The 22,558-nt window shown below is 44.8% G+C and overlaps 2 protein-coding genes and 1 long non-coding RNA gene across 5 annotated transcripts in view; 2 read left to right on the top strand and 1 right to left on the bottom strand.

The window, feature by feature from the left end:
* LOC140457217 (uncharacterized) overlaps window positions 1-22,558 on the top strand; it is a 132,294-nt gene that overhangs the window by 88,999 nt on the left and 20,737 nt on the right. The window lies entirely within an intron of this gene.
* LOC140457233 (uncharacterized) overlaps window positions 7,730-22,558 on the bottom strand; it is a 32,807-nt gene continuing 17,978 nt past the window's right edge. Inside the window, exons 4-5 of one of the 3 annotated variants that reach the window (XR_011953336.1) lie at window positions 21,168-21,428; window positions 7,730-8,053 (exon numbers count right to left, since the gene is read on the bottom strand). This is a non-coding gene — a long non-coding RNA (uncharacterized lncRNA). The other 2 variants (XR_011953337.1, XR_011953335.1) reach the window with 2 other exon arrangements.
* LOC140457210 (uncharacterized) lies at window positions 18,585-21,464 on the top strand. Its single transcript, XM_072551299.1, has 3 exons — window positions 18,585-18,690; window positions 18,790-18,882; window positions 20,332-21,464. Exons 2-3 carry the CDS (start codon window positions 18,820-18,822, stop codon window positions 21,328-21,330), a joined length of 1,062 nt encoding a protein of 353 aa, XP_072407400.1. The 5' UTR covers window positions 18,585-18,690; window positions 18,790-18,819; the 3' UTR covers window positions 21,331-21,464.

Below are 22,558 nucleotides of genomic sequence, written 5' to 3'. Positions count from 1 at the left end.
GGGGTAAGGGGTAAAGGGTAGTTGGGGATAAAACCCAAAGAGAGAGACAGTTCTGAGAAAAGGTCACTCGACTCGAAGCATTAACTCTGATTTCTCTCCACAGATACTGACAGACTGTTATCACAACAATAAAGGTGTTGGACTCTTAGAATCAGGGAAAGACCATTACTGGCGTCATGTTTAAAAATTTTCATCAAATTTAAGACCAAGTATATCAGGGAGAACAGTGCGGCTAATGTGCTGGTAGGTTGACAGAGGACAGGGTGTATTCCATACACTAGCGAATAAGAAGCTTAGAAGCAGACTGGGAACACCTTTATTGTTGTTGCAACCTCCTCTGTGTCTTTTATGTTATTCTATTGTGATGATCTTTGAATCACACCTGAAATGTGGAGCTCATACCATCCAGAAACATATGAGTTAGAAGCTTTGACAAAGGGTCAGTTAGATTCGAAACGTCAGCTCTTTTCTCTCCTTACAGATGCTGCCAGACCTGCTGAGATTTTCCAGCATTTTCTCTTTTGGAGTTAGAAGCATGATTACGCAATTGTCTTCTCAAGCCTGGTCTGTCAGTTAATACAACCATGGCTGATATGATTGTTACCTTACCTCCACATTTCCACTACCAAGAAAACATCTACCTCTGCCTTAAATATAGTCAATGACTCTCACTGCCTTTTAAAGAAAGGAGTTAAAAGGTAACTTTTGCAAAATGAGATCTTCTAAACTCTATTGTAAGTGAAAGACCCCTTAATTCTAAGCAGTGACCCCCTTATTCTAGGTTCTCTCACAAAATAATCTATCCTTTACACAACCACCCGCAGAATCTTATATGTTTTCATCAAGTCGCCTTTTTTAAACTCCATTAGGTAAAAGCTAGTTGTATAATGGTTCCCCATAAAACAACCATCCAGCCCAGGTATTGTTCTGGGAAACCTATGAAATGCATTTATACTATTTCTTAAATAAGGTGACCAATACTGTACAGTCTCTTCCAGAAATGGTCTCACCAATGCCCTCATACTAATTTTTATAGGTGCATCATAGAAAGTATTCTTTCTGAATGCATCACAGCTTGGTATGGCAACTACACTGCCCAGGTCTGTAAGAAACTACACAAAGTTGTAAACATGGCCCAATCCATCATTCAAGACAATGTTCTATCCATTGCCTCCATCAATACCTCTTGTTGCCTCAGAAAGGCAGCCAACATAATCAAAGATCCCTCCCATCCTGGTTATAATCTCTTCCAACCTCTTCTGTCAGGCAGAAGATACAAAAGCTTAAATACATGTACCAACAGATTTAAGAACAGCTTCCTCCATGCTGTTATTAGATATCTGAATAGACCTCTGAAATTTCAAATTTAATGTTGGCCTTGCTCTTTGTGCACCTTTTCTGCAGCTGTAACATTGTATTCCTCACTCTGTTCTATTACCCTTGTACACTTTGTATTGATATGATATGCTTGTATTGCATGCAAAACAAAACTTTTCGCTGTACCTAGGTACATGCAACGATAATAAATCAAATTATTAAAAATCTCTACAGTTGAAAGATAACCTTCCTACTTTTGAAATCAATTCCCCTCAGAAGCAATGATAATATTCTATTAACTTTCCTAATTACTTGGTCTACTTGTGTTCTAACCAGAAGGTCCATTTCCAGTGCAGCCTGCCCTAGAGGTGTCACATGACATGTTCAACAGATCGACTGAAGCTAATTTAAAAGGGGCCTATGATGCACTGGTTGTGTTCCTACCTGGCTGTTTAATAGAAGTACCAGGTTCATGTCCCACTGCAGGATGTGATGGGCAGTGAGTTGTATTATAATACATCCAAACAGATTTAAATAATATCATTCTTCAAGAAATGGGACACTCAGCTACCTCTTCATGACAGAGTTCTGCAATCTCTCAACACATAGATGATACACTTTTCTATTTTTCTTTCCAAAATAGACAACTTCACATTTTTCAACATTATTCTCTATTTGCCAGACCTTAGCCCACTCATTTAACCTATCCACATCCTTATGTAGCCTCCTTATGTCCTCTTTACTGTTTATCTTCCATAGAGAAGGTGGTTGTCATGAAAGTGCAGCAGTTGATGGGACATTTAGGGTTTGGGCAGTTTGGCTGTGAGTCCATCCTTCCTCAGCAATTGATGAGCTCAACAATTGCCCCGGGACACTTCACTTAAATCTAGAAATCACAGTGTCCCTCCTCCCCGGGCTGAAATACAAATAAATTGTGGGGATGTTTTTTATCCTTTTAAGAATTTTGATGACAAACAAATTATTTCTGAAACTGTTCTTCGGCTGCAGCTTCAAGCAAGATCTTGGGCACACATTCGCCCTGTGGACCAGCGCTTCGGATCTGCGCGACACATGGCATAGCTCCCGAGTGATTGACATCGCGCGAGGGCCAATAGGAAAGGGGCATTGGATCGCCCAGGAGCTAGTGGTCCTCGAACCAATCAGAGTGAAAGAGGGGCGAGGCCAAGTCAGTGACTGGAGCATGGGCAGTGGGGATGCTGGACCCGGAAGGAGGAAGTGGCTTGAACGTACGTAGAGTGAGGTGGTCTTTGAGGGGATGGGAATTGGGAGGTTTTAGGACTAGATCAGCAGGAGTTTGGAAGAACACAGCAGGCATTAGGAGGTAGAGAAATCCACGTACGTTTCGGGTATAACCCTTCTTCAGGACTGGGGGTGAGGAGAGCTGCAGGTAAAAGGGGAGAGGGACGGGGTGGTGAGGTAGTGATAGGTGAACACAGGTGATTTCCTGAACAAGGGCCTCTGCCTGAAACGTTGACTTTCCTGCTCCTGGTGTGCTTTTCCAGCACCACAATGTCGAACACAGGTGGAGGGTATGGCCTTGTTGGTCGCTGGGAGGAATGACATCCAGTTGGTGGCTGGAAAGAAGGGAAAAAGTGAGTACTGCAGATCAGAGTCGAGGAGTGTGGTGTTGGAAAAGCAGAGCTGGTCAGGCAGCATCCGAGGAGCAGGAGAATTGAAGTTTCAAGCATAAGCTCTTCATCTTCATTCCTGATGAAGAGCTTATGCTTGAATTGTCGACTCTTGTGCACCTCGGATGCTGCCTGACCAGCTGTGCTTTTCCAACACCACACTGTTGGCAGGAAAGAAGGGTCGTAAGTGGGATGGAAGGGAGGAGAAGGGGCTGGAACAGGAGTCGGGAGATGGGAAGTACCCTCCACGTGTGTTCAACCAGGCTGTACCTTCCACCTGTGTTCATCCATCACTACTTCACCACTCTGCCCCTCTCCACACCCAAAACTCTCTCCCACACTCCCTTTATCTGCAGCTCTCCTCACCCCCACACCAGTCCTGAAGAAGAATTTGACAAGGTTCCTCATGGGACACTGGTTAGCAAGGTTAGATATCATGGAATACACGGAGAACTAGCCATTTGGATACAGAACTGGCTAGAAGGTAGAACACATGGTGGTGGAGGCTTGCTTTTCAGACTGGAGGCCTGTGACCAGTGGTGTGCTGGGATTGGTGCTGGAACCACTGCTCTTTGTCATTTATATAAATGATTTAGATGTGAACATAGGACGTATAGCTAGTAAGTATGCAGATAACACCAAAATTGGAGATGTAGTTGTCAGTGAAGAAGGTTACCTCAGATTACAATGGGATCTTGATCAGTTGGGCCAATGAGCTGAGGAGTAGCAAACAGAGTTTAATTTAGATAAACGTGAGGTGCTGCATTGTGGAAAAGCAATTGGTAAGGTCTGAGGGCATGTTGCTGAACAGAGAAACCTTGGAGTGCAGTTTCATAATTCCTTGAAAGTAGAGTTGCAGGTATACAGGATAGTGAAGAAGGCTTTTGGTATGCTTTCTTTTATTGGTAAGAGCCTTGAGTGTAGGAGTTGGGAGATCATGTTGCGGCTGTACAGGACATTGGTTAGGCCACTTTTGGAATATTGCGTGCAATTCTGGTCGTCTTCTTATCGGAAGGATGTTATGAAACTTGGAGGGGTTCAGAAAATATTTACAAGGATGTTACCAGGATCGGAGGATTTGAGCTATAGGGAGAGGCTGAATAGGCTAGAGCTGTTTTCCCTGAGGTTTGTAACATCATGAGGGGCATGGATAGGATAAACAGAGGTCTTTTCCCTGGGGTGGGGGAATCCAGAATTAGAGGCTATAGTTCAGGATGAGAGTGGAAATATATAATAGGGACTTAAGGGGAAACGTTTTCACACAGAGGGTGATGTATGTACGGAATGAGCTGCTGGGGAAGTGGCGGAGGCTGGTATAATTGCAATATTTAAAAGGCAACTGAATGGGTATGTGAATAGGAAGGGTTTAGAGGGATATGGGCCAGGTGCTGGCAGGTGGGACTAGATTGGGTTGGGATATCTGGTCGGCATGGGTGGGTTGGTTCCGTGCTGTATATCTCTACGATTCTGAGTTATACCCGTAACATTGACTTCACCTCCTGATGCTACCTGGCTTGCTGTGTTCTTTCAACTCCTACCTGTCTGTTTTAGATTCCAGCAACTGCAGATTTTTTTTGGTCTCTAATTAGGTTTTGGGAATACCCAGTGTCAGCTGTCCACACAAGGATGAGAAATTCCTGGAGTTGCGTTTGTACCAAACTGCCAGAACGTCCTTTGACATGGGATTAGAAGTGGTTGATTTACCTACAACAATCTCAAACCAAAAGAAATATTTATTCATACTAAGACAACAAACTGCACATGCTGAAAATCTGAAATGAAAATAGAAATTGCTGGAGAGACTCAGCAGGTCTGGCAGCTGTCAGTTGTTCTGAAGAAGGGTCATGGACTTGAAACGTTAACTCTGCTTTCTCTCCAGCGATTGAATTAATAGAGTATGGAAAGAGCCATTCGACCCATTGTGTCCACACCGACCCTTCATAGAGTATCCCACGCAGACCCAGCTCCCCACCCTATCCCCATAACTCCACAGTACAGAAAGATCTGGATGCCCTAGTGCATACAGACTCCCACAGCTACCTGGACTACACCACATCACCCCCTCCTGTAAAAATGCTATTCCATACTCCCACTTCCTCTGCATCTGCTGTATCTGCTCCCAGGAGGAGCAATTCCACTCCAGAACATCCCAGATGGCCTCCTATTTCAAGGACTGCAATTTCCCCTTCCGCAAAGTCAACAATGCTCTCCAGCACATCTCCTCCACTTCCTGCATCTCTACCCTCAAACCCCACCCCTCCAGCAGCAACAAGGATAGAATCTACCTGGTCCTCACCTTCCACCCTATTAATCTCCAGATACAGTGCATTATTCTCTGCCATTTCCACTACCTACAGTCAGACCCCACCACCAGAGAAATCTTTCCCTCCCCACCCCTCTGCAGAGACCAGTCCCTCTGCGACTCCCTCGTTAGATCCACTCCCCCCACCAGCCCACCCTCCGCTCCCGGCATCTTAACTTGCCACCAGAAGAGGTGTAAAACCTATGCCCACACTTCTCTCTTCACTTCCATCCAAGGCCCCAAAGGATCTTTTCATATCTAGCAGAGATTTTCTTGCACATCCAAATACCTCATCTACTCTGTCCATTGCACTCGATGTGGTCTCCTCTGCAATGGGGATGGCAACTTGTGGAACGTTTCAGAGAACATCTCTGGAACATGCACCAAACAACCTCACTGCCCTGTGACCGACCACTTCAACTCCCTCTCCCACTCTGTCAAGTCTTGGGCCTCCTACACTGCCAAATCCTAGCCACCTGACGCTTGGAGGAAGAATGTTTAATCTTTCATCTTGGGACCCTCCAGCCACACGGCATCAATGTCAATTTCACCAGTTCCCTCATCTCCCCTCCCCCCACCTCATCCCAGATCCAATCCTCCAACTCAGCACCATCCTCAACACCTATCCTACCTGCCAATCTTCCTTCCCACCTATCTGCTCCGCCCTCCTCTCTGACCTTTTGAACTGTCCCACCTGCCCATCTTTCTTCCCACCTAACTGCTCCACTTTCTGCTCCAATCTATCACCATCACCCCCCCCCCCATCTGCACCTACCTATCGCCTGCCCAGTTACCTTCACCCCAGCCTTATTCTCCCCCTCTTATGTATCTATCAGCCCCCTTCCTCCCCACATTTTTGAAGAAGGGCTTATGCCTGAAATGTCGATTCTCTTGCTCCTCAGATGCTGCATGACCTGCTGTGCTTTTCCGGTGCCAGACGTTTCGATTCTGAGCATGAATATCATGGAAGGCAGTACTGAAGAGCAGAAGGAGCAGAGCGTATCTCCAGATCGCTGAAGTTAGCAGGGTAGATAGACAAGGGGCTTAAGACTTTAGGTGGTTATGGATGCTTGCTGGTATTAGCCGAGGCACAGAATACAAGAGCAAGAATATTAGGCTGGAACTGTATAAAACATTGGTTGGGTCACAACTGGAGTACTGTGTGTAGTTCTGACTACCACCTTTTCGGAAGAACGTAATTGCACTGTAGAGAAGGGTACACCAGGTTGTTACCTGGGCTGGAGGGGTTCCGCTATATGGAAAGATTGGATAGACTGGAGTTGTTTGCCTAGATGCAACAAAGCATGGTGGCTCAGTGGTTAGCACTGCTGCCTGACAGCGCCAGGGACCCAGGTTCGATTCCAGCCTCAGGGGACTGTCTGTGTTGAGTTTGCACGTTCTCCCTGTGCCTGTGTGGGATTTCTTCGGGTGCTCTGGTTTCCTCCCACAATCCAAAGATGTGCAGGTCAGGTGAATTGGCCATGCTAAATTGCACCATAGTATTAGTCTGGGGTAAATAGAGGGTATGGGAATGGGTCTGGGTGGGTTACTCTTCAGAGAGTCAGTTTGGACATGTTAGGCCGATGGGCCTGTTTCCAAACTGTCGGGATTCTAACCTAATCTAATGGTTGAGAAAGAACCTAATGGAGGTGTACAAGATTCTGAGCACCATAGATTAGATGGATAGGTAGATACAAGTTGAAGAGGTGGAAGGCTAAGACGAGAGTTGAGGAAAATTTGGTGGGAGTCTGGAACTCACTGCCTGAAAGCATGATTGAGTCAGAAATTCTTCTGAGCAGCATTTGGATATTCACTTGCATTTCCATGGCCTCCAGAGCTATGAGCCAAAAGCTGGAAAATGGGGTTATGTAGTCAGATCTTTGTCGACTTGCACAAACATAAATGGGCCAAATGGCCTACTTCTGTGAAGTACCGGTCTATGATTCAAACACAAAGACGGTGTTTTCTGCATACGGAGTGGATTGTACAAGATGTTTGCTGAAGTTGCAAATTGCATTGGTAAACTACATTGAGGGCACTATATACACTTCTGGTTCTTTCTGGTAAGAATGGATGTAATTAGATTAGAAGTAATTCAAAGGGATTAATAATAAGCATGAAGGCTAACGAGAAAGGGTTGGACAGGATGGGTCTGTATCATTATCATCTGGAAGAATAAGGGGGCAATTGAATTGAATCATATGCAATCCAGGTGGATACTGAAAGGATATTTCCCCTTGTTGGAGAGACTAGGTGACCCGACATTGATTAAAAATAAGGGGTATCTTTTAAGATGGAAATGAAGAAGACTTTTTTTTTCTCTCAGAATGTTGTTAGTCTGTGGGAAATCTTGTGCATGGGGAAAAGTGGTGCTAAGGTCATTGAATATATTTTAGGTTACATTAGATGGATTTTTGATTTTCTTTATTTCAAAACTATACTTCATTCAAAAGATCACCTATAAAGTACATACAAAGGTTCCAAATCGGTTCAATATAGTCTTTGCAGAGACAAAAAAACACAAATGTTGGGATTTTAACATTTCTCAGAGCTTCACAAATAAAGCATTTTATCCTTATGCAGGAAACTATGTTCATTTTGAGGCAATGAGAGGGTCTGACAACTGAATTGTTATATTTTGGCAGAAAGATCTTAGACAACAGTCTGTCCCCACTGCATGTTTGGTGACAGCTGTCCCAAGTGTTAGTGCTTTCACACAGACTGCAAAACCCGGCTGAGGTCAGCTCTTGATCAAGATAGTAAAAAGGTACGTGATACTCCCATCCTGTGAAAGAACAGAAGGTTAGGGGATGAGTAACAAAAAAGCTGAAGAACTGCGGATGTTGAAAATCAGAAACAAGAACAAATTGCTGGAAAATCTCAGCAGGTAAACAATTTCAGTGGAAGGGTTCTGAAGAAGGCTCATTGGATCAGAAATTTTAACTCCACTTTCTCTTCATAAGATGTTGTCAGAAAGCTGAGTTTTTCCAGCAAATTCAAAAACTCAGCAAGACTTCTTTGGAACTTTTCCTTCCCCCCACATTTGGGGACATCATAGGCATCAGCACACCTGAGTGCAATGGGCCACCCTTGTCCTGGGAGAATTCCCCCTTTTAATTTAAAACATATACTTTATTCATAAAAAATATAATTGTATACGTAAATAGACACAAATGCAATTGGGTTCTGTACAGTATATCAAGGAAACAAACAAACATTGGAGTTTAACTCTATGAAAAAGACTGTATTTACATGCACATGAGGCACCAGAAGGGTCTGATAACTGAATGGACCCCCATGTAGCTTCAGCAGAAAGACGTCAGAGAGTGGTCTTTTCCCCACTGCACAATGGTGGCAACCACAAGCTTCAGTGCATCCCTCAGCATGTAGTCCTGGACCTCGGAACATACCAGTCTGCAACACTCGGTCGAGGTCAAATTCTTGTTCTGGAAGACCAATAAATTTTGGGGAGACCAAAGTGTCTTTCACCGATTTGACGGTCCTGTAGGTGCCGTTTGCACATTCTCCCTGTGTCTGCGTGGGTTTCCTCTGGGTGCTCCGGCTTCCTCCTACAGTCCATAAATGTGCAGGTTAGGTGAATTGGCCATGCTGAATTGCCCGTAGTGTTAGGTGAAGGGGTAAATGTAAGGGAATGGGTCTGGATGGGTTGTGCTTCGGTGGGTCGGTGTGGACTTGTTGGGCCGAAGAGCCTGTTTCCACACTGTAAGTAATCTAATCTAAAATTTCGGGCAAAAGCCCTTAATCAGGAATTAAGGCAGGGAGCCTCCAGGATGGAGAGATAAATGGGAGGGGGTGGGCGTTGGGGTTGGGGTTGGGGCTGGGGGCTGGGGAGAAGGTAGCAAAGAGTATATTAAGTGGATGGGGGTGGGGATGAAGGTGATAGGTCAGAGAGGAGGGTGGAGCGGATAGGTGGAAAGGAAGATGGGCAGGCCATGAGGATGGTGCTGAGCTGGAAGGTTAGAACTGGGTAGGGTGGGGGATGGGAAATGAGGAAACTGGTGAAGTCTACATTGATGCCCTGGGGTTGAAGTGTTCTGAGGCGGAAGATGAGGCGTTCTTCCTCCAGGCGTCAAGTGGTGAGGGAGTGGTTTTTGGTGTACAACCCAGGCAACAAACATTACAGCAAAGTGTCCTGCATCATGGAGCTGTTCAGGATGAACATCTTTCTCCAAACTTCTCTTGCAAAGGCACGTTCCAGAAGAAGATGTATGACCGTCTCAACCCCTGCACAGCTGCTTAATGGGCAATGTGTGGTGGTGCATACAGACTGGGCATACAAGAAGGATCTCTTACCTTCTTACCACCAGCCAGGCAATGTCTTGGTGCTTGTTAGAAAGTTCTGGTGATTAGGCACTCTCTCCTTTTTCCACAGGGTTTCAAAAATGTTACATACAAAAAACAATGCAGCACAGGAAAAGGCCTTCTGCCCTCCAAGCCTTCGTCACCATACTTTGCCCTTCCAGACTAAAACTGTCTTTACTTAGAAGATCCATATCCCTCTATTCGCTATATATTCATGTACAGATGTTTCCTGAATGTTGCTATTGTATCTGTTTCTGTCGCCTCCTCTGGCAATGTGTTCCAAGCACTCACCACCCTTTTTGTGAAAAACGTATCTCGCACATCTCTTTTAAACTTCCCCCCTCGCACCTTGAACCTGTGTCCCTTCGTAATTGACCCATCCAACCTGTGGAAAAAACCTCATACTTTCTACTCTATCCATGCCATTCACAATCTTATAAACTTCTATTCGGTCGTCCCTGAACCTCCTGTGTTCCAGTGAAAACAAACCCAGTCTATCCAACCTTTCATCATAGCTAAAATCCCCCATACCAGACAACATTCTAATAAACCTTTTCAGTACCCTCTCCAAAGCATTCACATCTTCTGGTATTGTAGTGACCAGAACTATACGCAATATTCCAAGTCTGGCCAAACTAAAGTTCTATAAAGCTGCAGCATAACTTGTCTATCCTGATACTCAATGCCCCTTCCAGTGAAGGCAAGTATCCATAGACCTTTTTTGCTACCTTATCCACCTGCACTGCCACATTCAGTGATCTGTGGAACTGCACGCATATCAATACTCCAATGGATTTTGCCAGTTGCTGTATAATTTCCACCTGTACTTGAACTTCCAAAACACATTACCTCACATTTGTTTGAATTAAACTCCATCTGCCATTTTTCTGCCCATGCCTCCAATTGATCCATATCTTGCTGTATCCTCTGACAATCCTTCTCACTATCTGCAACTCTACCAATCTTTGTATCATCCGCAAACCTACTAATTAGTCCAGCTGCATTTTCCTCAAATTACTTATGTAGATCACAAACAGCAGAGGAACCAGCACTGATCCCTGTGGAAAACCACTAGTCACAGCATTTCATTCCACCGCTACACTCTGTCTCCTATCACTAAGCCAGTTCTGTATCCATCTTGCCAGATCATCCTTGATACCACATGACCACCTTTACTACCAGTCTGCCATGAGGGACCTTTACTGAAGACCATGTAGACAATATCAATTGTTTTTCACTCATCATCTTCGTCATCTCAAAAAACTTCATGTCTCGTCATCTCAAAAAACTTGATGTCATGCTGACAACTTCCTGATGGACTTGTGGTGAAAAGTGTTTTTCTTTGCAAATTTCTCCATGAAGGACAGGTGATACAGAATGGTTCGACTACCCAGAGCATTCCACAGCAACAAGGCCAGTCCCAACCTTTGCAACATCAGGGACAGTAAATTCAGGAAATGCGATGGCAGAGTGGTATTATCACTAGATCATTAATCCAGAGGCCTATCTTCAGAACCATTCTTCTGAAATTGTTTTCCTGCTGAGTTTTTCCAGCAATTTCTGGTTTTGGTAGTGAATGTGTTACCAAGTATCTCTTTAAATTAGCCCTTGATTTGTTTGTGCATTATCTCATCATGTTCCACTGTTTCGGTAACAAATATTGGAATGTTTGCTTCTGCCCCACAAACCGAAAAGTCCACTTTACCCCCAAGGTCTGACACAAGTCAGATTTCCAAACAAGTGAGGGTTTTAGCCAATGGGGAAATGAATCCAACTCAACCCCGCCCCTCATTCACTCCGATTGGTTGGAATACCTGTAACGCGTACCATGCTCCGGTTCCGCCCCCTACTGCTATTGGTCGGGAGGCGCCGACAATCACCTGAGCCCTATTGTCTACCGAAACATGCGCATTGACAACAGGTGGGTGTTTCGAGCATGCGCGTTGTGAGGCTTGCCGTGGAGAGACGTTAGTTTGTCAGATCGGCGGGCGGTAAGGCGGGGAGGGGCGGGAGAAGGGGAGGTCACCGTTCGGCTCTTTGGCTCAGCGGGAAACATTCATAAATGTCCAGTGCACGTCTCAAACCGCAGTAGAGGGCCTATCGGCCTAGGCCGAGCGGCAAACAGATGCACGCTGCCCGCGGGAAACAAGGGGCCCACCGAATGGCCAATATCTCTGGGGGTCGGAGAAGAGAGAGCGATGGGCGGGGAGTGTTGAGCTGTGCGCATGCGCGACACATCCAATGACATCAGATTGGGCGTGGCCTGCCCCGTGATCACGTGACCCCAGGGTATTCTGAGACTGAGTCACATTGAAATTGAAACACAAACTCGTTCCTCGGTCCACACAGGCTACCAGTACTCCTAAGCTTCTGTGCCAGTTATCCCTTTTTGACCTTTGTGGACGGTGACTCAGTGATTAGCACTCCTGCCTCACAGTGCCAGACACCCTGGTTCGTTTCCAGCCTTGGGCGACTGACTGTGTGGGTTTCCTCTGGGTGCTCTGGTTTCCCCCCACGGTCCAAAGATGTGCAGGTCAGGTGGATTGGCCATGCTAAATTGCCCATAGGTGAGTAGCTGAAGGTGGATTGGCCAGGAAAAATAGAGGGTTTTAGGCATAGGCAAAGCAGTGAGTCATTGGGTCGACTGGCTTGTTTCCATACTGTAGGAATTCTGTGAGGTGGGCCTTCATGGGGTATGTTCCAGGAGATGGTGGAGCAGAAGTAGACCATTTGGTCCATTGAGTCCACTCTTTCATTCAATGAAATTGTGCTTGATCTCATGATTTTCAAATCCAACTATTTCCCCATGACTCTTGTTTTTCCTTACCAATTAAAAAGTCTTTTTCTCTCTCTCTCTCAACCTTGAATTTTCTTAATGACCCAGCCATAGCAGCTTTCTATATAAATAGTTTCCCTAGCTCTCAATGCTGTGAGAGCAGAAGTTCCACCTCCACTGTCTTAAGTGGGTGACAAGATTGTCTTCTGGTTGCAGACTCTCGTGATCTCTTCCTATCACTTGTTACAGAGGTCAACAGCACAGAAAATGGCCCATCAAGTCAATGCTAGTTTTTTTAAAAAAAAACCTAATTCTTCTTAAACTCATTTTCCAGGTCTTGTCTAAGCATGTTGTAAATGTTATGAAGGTTTCTGCCTCGATGATCCTTGCAGGCATTAAGTATTAGATTCCCACCATCTCATGAAGTTAAAGTCAAGCTCTCTAAAAATCTACATGTTACGATAAGGTCTCCCCTCATTCTTCTAAACTGTAATGAGCATAAGTCCAATCTACTCAACCACTCTTAAAATTAAAATTCCTCCATACCTGGGTTCAACCTAGTTGAAGTTCTGTGGACTGCCTCCAATGCCAGTTTATTTTTCCTTGAATAAGGGGACCAAAACCATTCACAGTATTCAAATTGTGGGCCCAGGAACATCAGGAGAGAATGTTGGGAATACCTATTCTGGACTGATTGGGATCAATTTTATGAATTGCTTTTGCAGGGGTTAAAAGGGAAGAATTGACATGCAACAAACCTGACGTATGCATCATATTCAGTTGTGTCATAGTTACTCAAACATTCTGGAAGTAGACATTAAAGAGTTACGTGTGAGCATGAAAATTTATTTTACTCTTTCAGGGGATGTGGGGTTAGCTGCCAATCCTTTTACTGGCCCATCCCTGGTTTTTCCTGAGATAGTGGTAGTGAGTTGTCTTGCAGAACCACTGCTGTCCAGTAGTTATGGGGTGCACCAACAATGCTGCACAGGAGTTCCAGGATTTGGTCCCAGCGTTGGTGAAGGAAGTGCAACATAGTTCCAAGTCAGAATGGTGAGTGGCTTGGAAATGTAAAAGATTGGAGCAGGAACAGGCCATTCAATCCTGCTCTCTCAATCAAAATACCTGTTATTGATCATCCAACACAGTACCTGGTTTGTGCTTTATCCGCATACCCTTTGACCCCTTTAGCCCTAAAAGCTACAGCTAACTCCTTTTTGAAAGTGTTCTATGTTTTGACCTCAACTGCTTTCTGTGGCACAGAATTCTGCAAGCTCACCACTCTGAGTGAAAATATTTCTCTTCACCTCAGTCATCAGCCTTAGAGGGGAACTTGCAGGTAGAGATACACATTGATGGTACACATTGTTGTCATTAAGTTGTTGGTGGAGGGACTGAATGTTTGTGGATGTAATCTTAATCAAGCGAGCTGCTTTGTCCTGGGTGGTGTCAACCATTGGGAGTATTGTTGGAGAGACAAGCATTCAGGGCAAATGGGAGGGTGCCATCACACTCCTAACTTCTGCCTTGTAGATAAGGATTTGGGGAGACAAGAAGTGAGTTACTTGCTGCTGTCCTCCTCTTGTCGCCAGTGTTTGTGGCTAGTCCAGTTCAATGTCTGGTCAATGGTAACCCCAGGATGTTAATAGTTTGGGAGTTTAATGATGGAAAAGCCATTGATTGATTGTCATGGGGAATGGTTAGATTCTCTCTTGATGGATATGATCATTGTCTGACGGGTTGAGAAGCACAGTGTTACTTGCCATTTGTAAGCCCAAGCCAGAATATTGTCCAGGCCTGCTGCATTTGGACATGGAATGCTTCGGTATCTTAGGAGTTGTTTATTCTGCAAACATCTTGACATCTGATCTTTTGATGGAGGGAAAGTCATTAATGAAGTAGCTGAAGATAATTAGATTGAAAAGTGACCTTTCCTGGCCTAAGGACTTGTAGCACAGTGATAGTGTCTTTAATTCCAGGCCACCGGGCCTAGATTCAAGTCTCACCTACTCCGGAGGTGTGTCATAATGACTACACTAATGAACACCTACAGCCCTTGTAGTTCAGTGGTAGTATCCATACGTCTGAAGTAGGAGGCCTGCGTTCAAGTCGCAGCTGTGCTAGTGGTGAGTAATAACATCTTAGAACAGGTTAATTTGAAAATGTCTGCAGTTGAAACTACTGATCACCAACAGTGATTGTCTTCTCATTTGCTAGCTACTAGCAGCACAGAGTTTCACTTGATTCTCACTGAATCTTGTTTTTTGAGGGCTTCTTGATTTCATGCTTGATCAAATGATGCCTTGCTGTGAAGGGTAGTCACTGCCTCTACAGACCAAAGGTGTTGCCAGAGTCCTTGAAATGTCTCTGTAATCCTTTTATGAATAGCTACAGCGTTTTCTGTATCCATGTCATCCAAAAATTCAAACCTTTGCACACCTGTTAGTTTCCCCTCTTGAGATTCTTACATGCTTGTAGTAACTACAATACATCAACTTCTGTGAACAGCCACGATTTATTTCGGCAAGCACCAGCTTTTGGAGGATCACTTAACACTCTTCACGATGTTTGTGGCGTGTGTCAAGCGAGGCTTTCTGAACAAGGGAACCGTCCTCCCATTATACAGGGTTTTACATCACAGTCAGTGATGCACACAAGACACCACCCCACTGCCACTCTCCCATAGTCACATGCCACCCAAAGACAAAGTACCATAATTAGATTATTTCCAGAAACAGGTTATTCCTTAAAACAGGGTACCATTATCAGAAAATCACCCCTTCCTCAGGACATCCAATTTCTTACATGTCAGCAGAGCAAATTAACTCTTTAACATCTCACACCTCTACCAAATCTCCCCTGCACCTCCTTTCCTTAAAGAAGGACAGTCTCAGATTCAAAAAATGTGTTGCTGGAAAAGCGCAGCAGGTCAGGCAGCATCAAAGGAGCAGGGGAATCGATGTTTCGGGCATAAGCCCTTCTTCAGGAAGGGCTTATGCCCGAAACATCGATTCTCCTGCTCCTTTGATGCTGCCTGACCTGCTGCGCTTTTCCAGCAACACATTTTTCAGCTCTGATCTCCAGCATCTGCAGTCCTCACTTTCTCCCAGTCTCAGATTCCTCAATCTAATCTTGCAACTAAAATTGTTCAAGCCCTGCTGATATATCTCTACTACATCCTCTCAAGGACACTTCCCACCCTTCATGTTGTTTGCTGATCACTGGCTTGTGCAGGCCCAGATGGTCTGTGTTGATGTGTTGTGTGATGGCATTGCGTGATTCTTCAAGTGACTACTTCATGCACCAACAGCTGCATAGTGATATCACTGCGTTCTTTGAGCTGTTTCCTCAACTGAGTTCTGACTCCAGGGCTTCTGAATCCTTTCCTGCAGTAGACTTCAGCGGGAGATTTAAATATTCAAATTCTTTCAGATGCAAATCCTTTGTCCATTCATCTTCAGTTTAGAGCTTTTGTCAGAGTAGGCTCTGTTATCTGTGAGATGTTCCATATCTCCAGGGCTTGTGTAACCTCTTTGCTGTACTTCTGAATTTATGTCCATCTGTTGCTCTGTTTCAAGTTTTCCATTCCTGGTCATCTCTGCAATTGTCTAGCCTGATCTACGTCTAATAATGGATATATTTTAATTCTGTTTAGTATTTCACCATTAATTCTGCTGATGTTGTATAAATGAGGTTTCTCCTGCTATGCATCCCCTGACAACATGTTGCTGGTGTACCAGATTTGTATTCCCATTGTACGAGCGTAGAACAGTACGGTAAAGGAACAGGCCCTTTTGGCCACTAACCTGATGTCACTCTAAACTAATCTTGTCTACCTGCACATGGTCTGTATCACTCTATTTCCTGCCAGTTCACATGTCTAAATGCCTCTTAAATGTTCCTATCATATCTACTATCACCACTCTTAAGCATGTTCCAGGCACCTATCACCCTTTTGTGTGGGGACAAAAAAAAACTGTGCGTCACACATCTTGTGAAGGAGGTTGGCTAACGTGGTGCCACTGTTTAAGAAAGGTGGTAAGGACAAGCCAGGGAATTACAGACCAGTGAGCCTGACGTCGGTGGTGGGCAAGTTATTGGAGGGAATCCTGAGAGACAGGATTTGTGTATTTTGAAAGTGAAGGACTGATTTAGGGATAGTCAACATGGCTTTGGGCGTGGGAAATCATGTCTCACAAACTTGATTGAATGTTTTGAAGAAATAACAAAGGATTGGTGAGAGCAGAGCGGTGGAAGTGATCCAAATGGACTTCAGTAAGGCATTCGACAAGGTTCCCCATGGGAGATTGGTTGGCAAGGTGAGATCTCCTGGAATACAGGGAGAACTAGCCATTTGGATACAGAACTGGCTCAAAGGTAGACACAGGGTGGTGGTGGAGGGTTGTTTTTCAGATTGCAGCCTGTGACCAGTGGAGTGTCATAGGATTGGTGCTGGGTCCACTACTTTTTGTCATTTATATAAATGATTTGGATATGAACATAGGTATGTTTAGTAAGTTTGCAGGTGACATCAAAATTGGAGGTGTAGTGGACAGCGAAGAGGGCTACCTCAGATTACAACGGGATCTTGATCAGATGGGCCAGTGGGCTGAGGAGTGGCAGATGAAGTTTAATTTAGATAAATGCGAGGTGCTGCATTTTGGGGAAAGCAAAAATTAACAGAACTTATACACTTAGTGGTAAGGTCCTAGGGAGTGCTGCTGAACAAAGACCTTAGAGTGCAGGTTCATAATTCCTTAAAAGTAGAGTCTCAGGTAGAGAGAATAGTGAAGAAGGTATTTGGTATGCTTTCCCTTATTGGTCAGACTATTGAGTACAGGAGTTGAGAGGTCATGTTGCGGCTAATAAGGACATTGGTTAGGCCACTTTTGGAATATTGCGTGCAATTCTGGTCCTTACTATCGGAAGGATGTTGCGAAACTTCAAAGGATTCCAAAAAGATTTACAAGGTTGTTATATTGTTCGAGGATTTGAGCTATAGGGAGAGGCTGAATTGGCTGAGGCTATTTTCCCTGGCGTGTCGGAGGCTGAGGGGTGACCTTTATAGAGGTTTACAAAATCATGAGGGTCTTGGCTAGGTTAAATAGACAAAGTCTTTTCTCTGGGGTGGGCTGAGTCCAGAACTAGAGGGTGAGGGGGGAAAGATATAAAAGGGACGTAAGGGGCAGCTTTTTCACTGAGGGTGGTACGTGTATGGAATGAGCTGCCAGAGGATGTGGTGGAGGCTCGTACAAAAAGGCATCTGGATGGGTGTATGAATAGAGGAAGGGTTTGGAGGGTTATGGGCCAAGTGCTGGCAAGCGGGACTAGGTTAGGTTGGGATATCTGGTCGCCATGGACGAGTTGGACCAAAGGGTCTGATTCCGTGCTGTACATCTCTGACTCTATCTTTAAACTTTCCCTCTCTCACCTTAAACCTATGCCTCCTAATATTTGACATTTCTATCCTGGGAAAAAAGACTGATTTAATGCCCTATTCATGCCTCACATAATTTTATATATTTATATTAAATTGACCTTCAGTCTCTGACACTCTGGCAAAAACAATCCAAGTTTGTCCAACACAAACAAGAACCAGGTTGCTGGTAAAGCTCAGCAGGTCTGGCAGCATCTGTGAAGAGAAATCAGTTAACATTTTGGGTCCAGTGACTCTTCCTCAGAACTGTTCTGAGAAAGCATCACCGGACTCGAAACGTTAACTCCAAGTTTGTTCAACCTCTCCTTTGTCGCAAAGAAGTTCTAATCCAGACAAACCTCTAATCCAGGTAAACCTCTTTTGCAGTTGCTAAAGCCCCCACTTCCTCCCCATAGTGTGGCAACCAGAACTCTACACAATACTCCAAACGAGGCCTAACTAAAGTTTTGTATAGCTGCAACATGACTTGCCAACTTTTATCCTCCATGTTCCCCTGCCACACACCTCCTTTACTACTTTATCCACTTTTGTGTTGTAACTTTCAGGGGACTATGGACTTGCATCCCAAGATCCTCAAATCAAATCAAATTTACTGTATACCTGTACTTTCCTCTGCCATTTGACCTCACAAAATGCATCACCTCAGACTTGTATGTTTCATAGTCAGGCATTGCTTTGACTGTGCTATACTCCACTTGGCTGCAAAATTCTGCACCTTTTTTTTATTTCCTGCAATTCATTCTGCACTTGGAGTGTTAATCTTGTTTATCTCTCCACAGTTACCAGCAGATACTGCCCATCCACAGTTACTCGTGGAGATGATGATGTTTGATCATCTTAAGTCGCTGCAATCCATGTGGTGAGGGTGCTACCATAGTGCTGTAGGGTAAGGAATTACAGGACTTTCATTTAAGATGAAGGATCAGCAGATCAACAAACTAATTTGTATTTTTATCAGACTTTTAATGGAATAATATTTTCTAAGGCATTTCACATGGATTTTACAAAGCAGTGAATGACACCAAGCCACTCCAAGTTCCTGTGCAGCCCAGATGAGATATTCCGAACCCAAGCACAGGTAGGCAGCACAACCATTGGGACTCTTTATCCTGGTCAGAGAGAACAGTGTCTGTGCCTCTAATTGTAGTGTCACCAATTACAACAACATTTATCTTCTCCCCCCAACCAGTTGAATGGCTCCCTGCACCCAGGTCCTGCAGTCAATCGGCTCATCCTCCCTGCAGTCCCCATTCCCATCCACACAGGGAGCAAAACTCTTGAATCTGTTGGACAAGGATAGGGTCTGAGGCTCCGGCAACTCTACTTCTTGGATCCCTCCACGTGCCTCACTCAGCGCCACACCCTCCTGTCCCTGACCACTGGCAAAATTTGCGTTAGTTAGTCTGAGGGTGTGACTGTCTCCTGAAACACGGCATCCAGGTAACCCTGATGTGTCAAAATATTTGAAGGTCAGACTTCAGCTCATCGACTCTGAGCTGCAGTTCTTCCAGCAGCCAATATTTAGTACAGACAAGGCCATTGGGAGCCACCATGTGAACAGTCTAGTTCAGCCTCAGAGGAATGGAGTTGCTGGCTCAGAAATGGTCATAGAGTCATAAAGATGTACAGCATGGAAACAGACGCTTCGGTCCAACCCGTCCATGCCGACCAGATATCCCAACCCAATGTAGTCCCACCTCTCAGCACCTGGCCCATATCCCTCCAAACCCTTCCTATTCATATACCCATCCAAATGTCTCTTAAATGTTGCAATTGTACCAGCCTCCACCACATTCTCTGGCAGCTCATTCCATACACGTACCACCCTCTGGGTGAAAAAGTTGCCCCTTAGGTCTCTTTTATATCTTCCCCCTCTCACCCTAAACCTATGCTGTCTAGTTCTGGACTCCCCGACCCCAGGGAAAAGACTTTGCCTATTTATCCTATCCATGCCCCTCATAATTTTGTAAACATCTATAAGGTCACCCCACAGCCTCCGACGCTCCAGGGAAAACAGCCCCAGCCTGTTCAGCCTCTCCCTGTAGCTCAGATCCCCCAACCCTGGCAACATCCTTGTAAATCTTTTCCGAAGCCTTTCAAGTTTCACAACATTTTTCCGATAGGAAGGAGACCAGAATTGCACGCAATATTCCAACAGTAGCCTAACCAATGTCTTGTACAGCCACAACATGACCTCCCAACTGTTTGTTACTGAGACTTTGATCTTCCCATTATTTACAGGTAGAAAATGTCTGCTAATCCAGTAGTCGATGTCAGACATGTCAGGATGTTGTGTGATTTGGAGGGAACTTGGTGGTGGTGGTGTTCACATTCACTTTCAGGTGCTCTCACTCAACTGAATGAGAGTTGTGATTTTTTTTTCTTCTGAAAAGCAGCTTTCACAGTGATTTTGTTTTCTTTGTGCCAGCCTCAACCTACCAGATTCATTCAGCTCCATTTCACAACATGCCCTTGTGTTTTGGTGGGTTCTCTCTCACTCTCTCTTTCTGTTTTGTCAATTTCACAGGATTTTGAACAGGGAGAATTTGCAGTTGGGAGTCTTGAATCAAACATCCCATCAAGATATTTGAGTCATTCAGTTGAACGTAACCTTAAATGCCATAGAATTTTGAACATGGAAGAAAATAACACTGTTCACCAGTGCAGTCACACCGAGGAGCAACTGTTGAAGTGTGGTGTCAGAGAGGAGGGATTCAGTTACCAACCTGAGCTGGACACTCATCAATATACTCACACAGGGGAGAGGCCATTAACCTGCTCTATATGTGGGAAGGGATTTGCTCGATTATCTCAGCTGATGGCACACCAGCGAGTGCACAGTGGGGAAAGACCTTTTAAGTGCCCAGATTGTGACAAATGCTACAAAAGCTCTGGGGACCTGAAGTCGCATTATCGTGTTCATACCAATGAGAGACCTTTCAGGTGCTCTCAATGTGGGACTGGGTTCAGGGGATCATTCCAACTCACTGTGCACCAGCGAATTCATACAGGGGTGAGGCCATTCATCTGCTCCATGTGTGGGAAGGGGTTCACTCAGTTATCCCACGTATTAAGACATGAGAGAGTTCACACTGGGGAGAGACCTTATAAATGTCCAGATTGTGAGAAGTGTTATAAAAGCTCCGGGGAACTGATGTCCCATCAACGTGTTCACACTGATGAGAGACCCTTCAGGTGCTCTCAATGTGGGACTGGGTTCTGGCTGTCATCTGAACTCAATATACACCAGCGAGTTCACACTGGAGAGAGGCCGTTCATCTGTTCTGAGTGTGGAAAAGGATTCAGTCAGTCAACCCAGCTATTCACACACCAGCGAGTTCACACTAGGGAGAGACCATTTACCTGCTCTGAGTGTGGAAAGGGATTCACCCAATCATCTGACTTGCTGATTCATCAGCGAATTCACACTGGAGAGAAGCCGTTCAATTGCTCTGAATGTGGGAAGAGATTTACTACATCATCCCACCTGCTGAAACACCAGCGAGTCCACAAGAAGATGCAGTGATCGGATTTTTCTGATAGTTGTATCCTGATTGAACTGTTTGTTGGGATCTGTTTTTGCTGATGTTAACAAACTCCAGTCCAGTTATAGGTGTTAGTATTCTGCATAGAAGTCAAATAAAGTAATTTTGTGTTAAATGCTGTGTACTGAATCTTTTTAATATCTGTATCAAAAGTTAGTTCTTTTTAATGGGTTTGTTTTCTTGACTTTTCCCTCCATTCTTGCCTCCAACCAAGAGGTTTATGGAGCTTATGGAGTTTCTTTGTTATTAAGATTGAGCACGGAATGTAAGATGTACAGCATGGAAACAGATCCTTCAGTCCAACTTGTTCATGCTGAGCAGATATCCCAACCCAATCTAGTCCCACCTGCCAGCACCCGGCCCATATCCTTCCAAACCCTCCCTATTCATACACTCATCCAGATGCCCTTTAAATGTTGCAATTGTACCAGCCTCCTTCACTTCCTAAGTTTCTTTTCTAACCCTGACCTTTTTGCACAATTCAAATTTTGATTGCATCATTTGTGGATATACTTTGAGCTGTTGAAGTCTCTGCTGTGTAGTTCCCTGCCCAAAGCACTCCATCTCCCAACATCAGGGACCTGGGTTCGATTCCAGCCTTGGGGGACTGTGTGTGTGGAGTTTGCACATTCTCCCTGTGTCTGAGTGGGTTTCCTCCAGGTGCTCCGGTTTCCTCCCACAGATACAACGATGTGCAGGTTAGATGAATTGGCCATGCTAAATTGCCCTTAGTGTTCAGGGATGTGCAAGTTATATACATTAGTCAGGGGGAAATGTAGAGTCATAGGGTAGTGGAATGGGTCTAGGTGGGTTACTCTTCAGAGGGTTGGTGTGGACTTGTTGGGCAAATGGCTTCTTTCCACACTGTAGTGATTCTATGATTCTCTATCTCTCCATAAGATGTCCCTAAAATTTTTAATCGTGCCTTTTTTTCCATTGGTCCTAACATGTGGCTGTGGAGTTTAGATGACATGTCCTATTGGGATAGTTTACTGTGGTAAATGATTAGATTAGATTACTTACAGTGTGGAAACAGGCCCTTCGGCCCAACAAGTCCACACCAACCCACCGAAGCGCACCCACCCTACATCTAACGCTATGGGCAATTTAGCATAGCCATAGCCTAACCTGCAAATTTTTGGACTGTGGGAGGAAACCGGAGCACCCGGAGGAAACCCATTCAGACACGGGGAGAACGTGCAAATTCTA

Source organism: Chiloscyllium punctatum, chromosome 31 (assembly GCF_047496795.1).
Source record: "Chiloscyllium punctatum isolate Juve2018m chromosome 31, sChiPun1.3, whole genome shotgun sequence".
In the NCBI taxonomy this organism is placed as follows: domain Eukaryota; kingdom Metazoa; phylum Chordata; class Chondrichthyes; order Orectolobiformes; family Hemiscylliidae; genus Chiloscyllium; species Chiloscyllium punctatum.
This window is presented reverse-complemented; position numbering and strand designations above follow the sequence as displayed.

Coding starts and splice junctions, on each gene's coding strand:
- LOC140457210 (XM_072551299.1), top strand. CDS start 18,820: ATGACACCAAGCCACTCCAAGTTCCTGTGCAGCCCAGATGAGATATTC. Junction 18,883..20,331: donor TATTCCGAACCCAAGCACAG/GTAGGCAGCACA, acceptor TCAATTTCACAG/GATTTTGAACAGGGAGAATT.